Below are 9,389 nucleotides of genomic sequence, written 5' to 3'. Positions count from 1 at the left end.
ACTCGATGACAGTGAGTTGGGTTTTGGGTTGTGGAGTGCCATGTCAGACTCGATGACAGTGAGTTGGGTTTTGGGTTGTGGAGTGCCATGTCACACACTGCAAGACACTGAAACATCCCCAGCTTTCAGAGGACGGGACCCTCGGTCCCCCGAAAGTCGCTTTGCCTCCGAGCGAAGACACAGAAGAGGCAGGCAGTATCAGAGTCGGATCTGACTCCTCCCTCCTCCTCCACCAGTGACCTTTTGGACCAAGGTAAAATCTGAGGTCTTGCCAGCGCAGACCAGCAAGCTCTGACCGCTGCGACCCTGAGAAGAGAGGACAGAACAGGATTTGCCGTATTACTGGTGGCACCACTCTCATCACGAAGGCCTGGGCTTGTCTGGATTTTCATGCCTGTCTTACAAACCAAATGAGGTCATTCCGCTTCTCGCCCAAGTTCACGTCCCTCTTGCCAACCCCAGGGGCTTGGCTATCATCCTTCGAATTATTAAGTGTGTCCTGTGGGGGTCACAACTGGGAACGAAAATACTGGTCTAAAGAAACTCAGGATATGCCCCCGTACACAAGACTCAGGCTGGTAACTTCCTGGAAATCAATACATCGTCCAGGACACATTCCGAGGGACAAGCTGAGAGGGAAAGGGAAAGGTATTTTTGTGGGGCTCGGGGGGCGGGGCGGGGTAGAAAGACGTGAGGGTGGGGAAAAGACTTTAGGATTTAGTGTCATGCCCTCCCCAGCCAGCCCTGTGTACCGGCAACTCTTCACACCAATCCTAGTTCCCTTCCGTTTCAGGAGTGCTACAGCCACCGGGAGCAAAGCAAGCATATGGCCCCTTCCTTCTGGGCGCTTCTCTGCCGCTTTGGGAAAATCCCACTCCATCTCCTAAAGCTATGTGACCTCAAGTTGTTATTTCCAGTAGCGTATGCGTCCACTGATTTTTATGAGCACAGACAAAGGCTGGTATGACAACCTTATTTGAAAGAGAAAAAAAAAAGAAAGAAAAAGCACAACTTTCAAACCAACTCTCGTTGCTAGGTAGGGTTATCTGTTTCTAAGGCAACAGCGTACATCTAAGTACTAATGGCCTGTCCTTTTGCCAGGCAACAAACAGCCTTGTGATGCCACTGCACCTGTCTCGGCTACGCGTTACTATGGAGACACTCCCGTTGCTATGGCTACCATCACGCTAATCGCCTAGCAAAGGCAGATGTACAGCAGTCTTCCCCGAGAGCCCAGCTGTTCCTGCCGGCTCCCGCTGAAGGCTGATGGAATGCCTCTCCCCGCCAGGCACAAGGACTTCCCCTGTCCTCTTTCAGAAGGTCACTCTGGGTCCCACTGCTCTCAGGACACACAGGCTGGGCAAAGAACGCACAAAGAAAGCCTGAGAGACCACTGGGATGCAGTGACCAATGCCTGCTATTCCTGATGGCAAGAGAGTGGTGGCCCGAGGATGAGTTCTCTGAGTTTGGGAGAGGTGGGGCTGGGAGAGATGTGAATATCCAACCCAGCACCACGGACATAAAACACTCCATTTACAAAGCTGGCTGTCTGTCATGTGGGTTTCTGGAAGGGGTGGGGGTCTGTCATTCACCCGCCTCTGAAAACAGTAAGCGACTCCTTAGTCTGCCCGCCAATTATATCTTTATAAAGCCAGCACCGTGACCTCACTGTCTTCAAACAAGCAGGCTCGGGCGGAGGAACAGGCGTCCCCATTGTCCTCCACTGCGTCTCCTTGCAGAGGCCAACGCCTGGGGTAACCACAACAGAAGGCTGCCCCAGAGCCCAGTCCACATGGAGACCAGGAATGACAACAGTGGTGCCCAGCCCTCCCTGGGGGACACCTGTGGAGACCCTGCTGGTCAGAGGGCTGGAAGAGAGACTTGCTCGCCTTACTCCCGCCTGGACGTCTAACCCCACGGTACCTGGCACCCCGACGTGCCCGGTCCGTCGACATTTTCCTTGGGAAAGTTTCTCCCCAGATGTTCGTTTGTTCGCCCGCCCAGGAAGCCCTCCTGGAAGTGCAGTCCTTCAGAGCAGCCGAATCGGTAAGACTCGTGGGAAACAGAACAAGGGAGTTGCCTCCTAATGCTGCCTAATTTCTTCCTCATTTATCTTCGGTTATTTTTAAACCCCCCATACAGACAGTTAAAACGGGCTTCAGCAGCAGCCTTAGCTGCCAGAATAATGCAACTGCAGTAGACACACACACACACACAGAGTCTGAATTGCTTACCTTTGATATGCCTGAGGAGAGGTGGGAGGTGTGTTGAACACATGTGGGTATGGGTGGTAAGGTGTCTTTTTCAAAGCCTGAATTAGATTTTGTCTGTACTCTGGGTCTATGCACCATAACGACCCTTTCCCAATACTCTGCAAAGAAAAGACAGACAGATATTAAGCATTTTGCGGCCTGCATACATACAGCTATCAGACGAGTTACCGCCGCTTGGGAGAGGCTCTCGGTGGCTGGCTGAGCAGTCACCAGCCTCGAGGACTGTATTCGACAACAGGAAACCTTCCCATGTAATTTCATCTTCTTGTTACGTGGGACAGGCAAAAGCGAACGCGTGTGCTCACCAGGTTGACCAGCCCTCTCATACTATTAACATGTTCATCGCGTGGCTGGGTAGCATCAGGTGGATTCTGACACAGCAAACCCTGAAGAACTGGTCTCCATTCGCGTTTGCGAGCTTGTGATCCTTACGGGAGAGGGCCTTGGTGGCCTTGTGGGTTAGGGGCTGGCTGGAACCCATCAGCTGCTGCATGGGAGGGACATGAAGCTGTCTGCGGAAGTGAAGACCCTGCACAGGGTCACTATGGGCTGGATTTTTTCATCTTCCTCCAGCGGAGCAGCCGGTGGGCTCAAACAGCCCACCTCTGCGTGAGCAGCAAGCAGGGCTTGTAACCCGTGCGCCCAAAGATCCGAATTCTTCCATCCTCTCCTGCAGAAAGGGGAGCCTGCCAGAGCGCCCAGGCTGAGCGGAAAGGAAGGCTGAGGCACCAGCCGGACACACCTGCTTTACACAGCGAGTACTTTCTGTTTTGAAACCACGTCGCCTTTGGTCCCACTTTACATAAAGAAGGGGGACACAGTCATCCCCGTGTTTTGTGTGTGCTTGTTGTTTCAAACTGCCTCAAACGAGAACAGCACTGAAGCTTGGAAGGGGATTCTGTCACCACTGCTCTTCCCCATCCCCCCAGAATCAGAAGATCCCCGGGAGCTTGGTAAACCTGAGCCAGGAGCCAATGTTTATTTTTCGGATTTCTCAGCTTCCGGCAATCTATTTGCTCCAGCCCCGGGTCCCATCTTCAGAAGTCAATCTGACAAACGCCGGTTTTCTAAAACCATCCCACTGAGACTCACTCCCAGGCCCACTTTTGGTTGGAGGCTTTTGGTCTGTGTGTAGTTTTTTTGTTTTGTTGCTTTAATAAAACAAAAGTGAACTGTTCCCTCAGAAGTCCATGGAGCCTGGCAGCCAGCCAAGGGCAGTTGCTGCTTGGACCCCACGCTTTCAAGTGGCCAAGCGGACCCCCAGCTATTTGATAAGGTCACTTGTAAATATTTACCCAACTGGAGAGAAGACAACATGACACAAACCCACGCACACCCTGGCTCTCAGCCAACAGACGCCCGTATTTCCAGAATAAGCGCCCCGTAGTTCTAGAACAATCGTCCCGTAGTTCCAGAACTATTGAAGGAGCCCTTGTGCTGTAGTGGTTATGCGTTGCACTGCGATCCCCGTGGTTGGCAGTTTGAAACCAGCAGCAGCTCCTCAGGAGAAAGACGGGGCTTTCTGCAAACAGTTACAGTCTTGGAAACCCACGGGAGGTCACTGTTCGTCAGCACTGACTCAATGGCAGTGCGACCGGACCACAGAAAGATGGACCATGTCCCTCAGGACTTAGAATGCGCATGATGACTGGGTAGTGGGAATCTAAGAAAAATACTCTAGTCCCCAAAATTTCTATCACACCAAAAGAACTCACTGCCATCGAGGCAATTGCAACGCATCGCCACTCTACAGGGCAAGGCAGAGCTGCCCCTGTGGGTTTCCAAGACTAACTCATCACAGCAGTGGAAAGCCGCATCTTTCTCCCAGAGAGCAGCTGGTGGTTTCAAACTGCTGACCTTGCGGTTAGCAGCCCAACGTGGAACACACGATGCCACCAGGGCTTCTTAAGAATCTCGAAAGAAACTTTAGCAATGTTGTCCTTCAGTCATGAGTTCATGACTGATGGCTCTAAGGTGACGGCAACTTTATTCACCAGAAGAAGAACGCTGTTGTCCACGCCTGGTGACCCTGTGTGTGTAAGACCAGAACTGTCCATCCTAGCACGTTCGGGGTCTGCTTTGGGGAGGAATCAGCTCACCAGGCCTTTCTTCCCATGTGTCCCTGGGTGAACTTGAACCGCAACCTTCTGCGAGCAGCTGAGTACAACCATTGAGCTGACGCTGACTCATCGGGCCCCTGTGTGGGGCCGTTGCACGGCTTTCTGGGAACAGATAGCATCCTCTTTCTCCTGCGCAGCAGCTGGTGAGTTTGAGCCACTGACCTTCCAGTTAGCAGTTCAACACTGACCCGACAGAGACACCAGGGCCCCACCTTAGTCACGGAGTCGCCAAAACACTCCCGTGTTGCTGGGTGCTCTCAGGTCCCTTGTAGTGACCCTGTGGACAGAGTAGAGCTGTCTCACTGGGTTTTTCTAGGTTTTCATCTTTACGGCTTTCACTCTGAGGCTGTATGTAATCTTTTCTCCCGCAGAGCAAGCCACTGGATGGATTTGAACTGCCAACCATTTGGCTCAAAGTCAGGTGCTTACATGTTTCGCTACCAGCACTCCTTGTAAGACACTCTTTCCTATCGACGTGAGCAAGCAGTACAACGGTAAGGGACTTTCTGGTGAGCTGAGATCAGGATTATGGATCAACGCATGCTCAGTGCTCAGAACCTCTGGCCACCCATTGCTCGGGCCCCGGGAGAGGATCTAACCACAGACAGAGGGCCAGGTCAGGCTGACCTTTCCCTGCAAAGCTTCAGAGCCCCCAGTTTAACCAGCCTGATGTTTAGAGAAACAACAGAAGTCCATGTGGCCACTCCGAAATCCATCTGCCGCTCATGTTGCCATGCCTACGTGGTCAAGCCCACGTTAGGTGGAGAGGCTGGCGCGTATTTCCACCACAAGCAGACAGGTCACCAAATAACTCAGCACAGTGTGTGTGGCCCACCTTGTAAAAGAAAGCCCAAATGCAGCAGGGAGTGGAGAGACACAGGAACGGAGACCAGGGACGAGCGTGTTTGGAGCACATAAAGCCACCCACAAAAGCAGCAGGGGCTTCTATGCTGGGACCCTGGCCTGGCTCCCCACACCAGCCCCCTCAGACTAAGCTCCATGGACAGACTGTGGCCTGGTGTGGCAGGCAGGTCTCCCATCTCTACACAGTGATTAGCCCGGGCCTGGGAACCCAGAGGCTGCTGTTTGCATAAAGCGGCTTTCAGGGTGGAGCCGTTTCAAATGACAAGGAAATGAAGGTTAGAGGCCCTCTTAGGGAAAGGATAAGCCAAGAATGTGGTTTTTCCAAATCCTAAACACTTATTGACTGCACTGTACAGCCCGATGCTATCTAAACATGAAACGGCACTGCAGGATCGGGCAGAGCCGTTTACAAGGCAACCGACCCAGGTGCAGAGAGCCAGGCGGGGCCCTGGGACGGATGGTGCTCGGAGACTCGCCCTATGCCCAAGTGCCGCCGGGTCCTGCACCCTCCCCGGGATGGGCTGAGGCTCAAACCCCTGTGAGCCTCTCGGTTTCCACAGTCACTGGTCTCTCTTCCTACTCTGTCCAAGTCTGCAGTGCTTGTGGATGCCGGTTCTGCATCAGAACACACACGAGACAGGTGGGGCGGAACGACAGGGGCCCAAAGCATCCAAGAAACCCAGGGCCGTGGAGTCCATTTCAGCCCAGAGGGAACCGGCCTTAAGATGCACTGTGGATCTGGGTGAGGACAGATAAGGCTCATCTGCTGCTGGTGGGGGCACCCACGCCACCAGGGCTCCTTGCTCAAACCACCGTGCTGACGGGTATGTCAGCTTCCTCACTGGTCACACTCATCCCTCCCCGCCGAGTGAGGCCCAGTGCAGCTGTGACAGGAGGCGTCCGCACAAAGGCACCTGCAAGTTCATCGCCCTTCCAGGACCCACGGCCCAGAGCGCAGCGCAGGACTCTCACTGGACCACATCCGATGAACCAAAGCTGGGGAGACTTCTACAAGAGGTCTATAAAAAACAAAACACAGCCCGCTGCGTTCCACTGACAGGGAGCCCTGGTAGCACAACGAGTTAAGTGTTGGGCTGCTAACCACCAGGTCAACCGTTCAAAACCACCAGCCATCCTGCAGGAGAAAGAGGAGGCTTTCTGATAGCCTCAGAAACCCACAGGGTTTCTGTCCCACAGGGTCACCATGGTTTGGAACTCACTCTCTGGCAGTGAGCTTGGTTTGGGATACATTGCATTAAGAGGGGCCTCCGGCGAACTGAGGGGGGAGGCCTGGGCTTCTCCATCTATAAGCTACAGTCTTGTTTGGCCAATTCACTGAGAAGACATTTCCCACATTGCATGACTGCCCCTTTATTGTCATCAGTCCCCTAATCTATGTGCCCCATACCCCACACACTCTCCACTGCAGTGTCTTCCTGGCTTCAGTTACCCCAGACCCAGAGCCACCAGCTGCTAGCAGTTCCCTTGGCCCTTGCATGGGAACCACCAAGCAGCGATCGGGTTCCAGTCTTGGTCACCTGTGTGCTGCCGGCATCGCATTACTCACTGCCAAGTGAACAGCAAGTCGATTCTAATGGTTGCTGTTTTGGAAGCAGATTAGTAGACCTTTCTGATGAAGCAGCTCTGGGTGGCTTCGACCCTACCACCTTTGGGTTAGCAGCCCAGCAAGGTAACTGTTTGTACCACCCAAGCTCCAAATAGTCATCAATCGGAGCTGGTGCAGTGGTAACGTGTTGGGTTGCTAACTGCAAGGTCAGCACTTGGAAACCACCAGCCACTCCACAGGACAAAGACTGGGCTTTGTACATCCATAAAGAGTCAGTCTCTGAAACTCATAGGGACAGTTCTACCTTGTCGTACAGGGTCCTGATGAGTCAGCATCAGTCAGATGATAGATATTTCCCCAGGCTTTGGGTCCTAAGCAAGGAGTCCTGATGGTGGAGTGGGTTATGCATGATGCAGGTAATTGAAAGGTCAGAATTTCGATCCCCTCAGCTGCTCTGAGGGGAAAAGACGCATCAATACGCTTTCTTTTTTTTTTTGTTAATCATTTTATTGGGAACTCGACGCTTTCATGAGGACGGCAGCACAGGATAGCATGTGGGGCAGTTCCAGTGTGTCCTCTAGGAGGCGCTACGTGTCTGCATGGACTGGATGGCAGTGGGTTTGGTTTGGGCTTGGATCATGAGAAACGGCTCCAACCATCCACAGCTTTGCATTTTGCCCTAACAGATGTCTGGGGTACGGAAAGGCTTTTGTAGACCGGACCCTCATTTCACAATAGCCTATACTTTGAATCACAGATATTCAAAGAAGAAAAACACCCAAACCAAATCAAAGGTATTTCCGGAAATGCCATGGCGACACACCGGGAGAGACCCCAGACCCTGTCATGTGAAAAAAGGGTGCCCCAGCACCTCATTCCAAGCCTTTGCTTGGGTGTCAGGTAACAGTGCGGAACAGTAACAGGGTTTGCATGAAAACCTATTAAGTCGAAAATATGTAGAGCAGGGGTCCTCAACTCGCCGAGGACATTTATCCAGCCTGCCAGGTGTTTGTGCCCGTTTTGTTTTTTATTTCTAAATAAGATATGTGCAGTGTGCATAGGAATTTGTTCACAGTTTTTTGTAAACTATAGTCTGGCCCTCCAACGGGTCTGAGGGACAGTGAACTGGCCCCCTGTTTAAAAAGTGTGAGGACCCCTAATGTAGAGGATGGAAAGCTCAAGTTTTGAAGGCCAGGAAAATGACATGAACTGCACCCACCCTATAGAGATCAAACGAAAACATTGCACTGGGTAAATCTGCTAGACCTCTTTAAAGTATTGAAAGGCAAGGATGTTCATTGGAAGACTGGAGTATGCCTCACGCAAGCCAAGGGTTTTCCGTGGCCCCCTATGCCTGGGAAAGTTGGGATACTGAATAAGGAAGACCGCAGAAAAAAATCAACAATGCGTTTGAATGCGGGTGCTGGTGAAGAAGACGGAAAAGTACTGTGGACTCCCACAAGAACACACAGATCAGATCTGTCTTGGAAGAAGTACAGCCAGAATGCTCCTTAGACGTGAGGATGGGAAGCCTTTGTGAGACTCAGCCTCACAACATTTTGAACCAGTCTCTGGAAAAGGACATAGCTGCTTGGTAGGGGGTCTTGGAAGTAAAGGAAGATGCGCAGTGACAGCTGGACACAGTGGCTGCATCAATGGGCTTCAACATATCAGCAACTGTGAGTCCAGTGTTTGGGCCCCACTGTGTCCAGGGGCGATGAGTCAGAACCGACTTGATGGGGAGAGCCCCATAGGAAGTGCGGGATGGAATCTGATCCTCGCTGGGTAGTGCACTTGGGAACCAGAGCTTGTAGTGAAATATCCGAATCTCATCCCGAAGCCAAGAAGGTGATTCTGTTTTACGGAGAAATTATCGAGGGGGGCCGTTCACCATCAAAAGTGAAGGGATCCAAAAGAATAAGGGAGAGGGTCTGCTAGCACTGCTTGGCAGAGATGGACTGGCGGCCATGTTCTGCTGGGTGGTAGTCGTCTGGGCAGAGAAGAAGCTGGCCTCCCAGCCTGGTGGGAAAGACACATCAGGAACGTCCATGAGGGCAGCTTCCTGCAAGGAAGAGCTGGAGGAGCCTTATTTTCCCACGGAGATTCCCTAGAGAGTAACTCAGGTCCTCCACTGGACTTCCCACCGGGAAACGAGGAGGATGGAGACCATCGGAAAAGCCACCCGGACGGCCACCCTGCAGCAGCTGGACGTCTAGTGTGGATGGAGCACAGACACAGAACGGGGGCTGCCCAGCTCTCCTATGAACAAGGCTGCACACGCTTCACAAGTACAGCCAAGGAGAGTCTATGACGGACACCTTGTTATACGCTGTAGCGTCAAAGCCCAATCAACCACTAGTGTCACACTCAGCCTGCGATACCAACACCACCTGGGGATAACAGAGACTGTTATCCTGCTAGTGGTAAAAACCCCAGAACCCATGAGAGAAAACAGGCAAGAAGAGCCAAAGTCTACACCCCCCCCCCCCCAAATGGTGAGACCAGAGAGAAGAAAGAGACGCCTAACAGCTCGATGAAATCTCACTTCTAAGCAGCATGGGGTTT

General features: G+C 52.5%; 1 protein-coding gene across 2 annotated transcripts in view; it reads right to left on the bottom strand.

Moving 5' to 3' along the window:
• Positions 1 to 9,389, bottom strand: part of FOXN3 (forkhead box N3) — a 296,318-nt gene that overhangs the window by 162,923 nt on the left and 124,006 nt on the right. For both annotated transcript variants that reach the window (XM_004698756.2, XM_045287733.1), the window contains exon 3: positions 2,235 to 2,371. In XM_004698756.2, coding sequence (XP_004698813.1) covers positions 2,235 to 2,371 — 137 coding nt within the window. The remainder of the gene's footprint in view (positions 1 to 2,234; positions 2,372 to 9,389) is intronic.

This window comes from Echinops telfairi, unplaced genomic scaffold, assembly GCF_000313985.2.
Source record: "Echinops telfairi isolate 266 unplaced genomic scaffold, ASM31398v2 ScPeMD7_18;HRSCAF=68, whole genome shotgun sequence".
Classification (NCBI taxonomy): Eukaryota; Metazoa; Chordata; class Mammalia; order Afrosoricida; family Tenrecidae; genus Echinops; species Echinops telfairi.
Note: the sequence above shows the minus strand (reverse complement) of the source record. Positions and strands in the feature narration are given on the sequence as shown.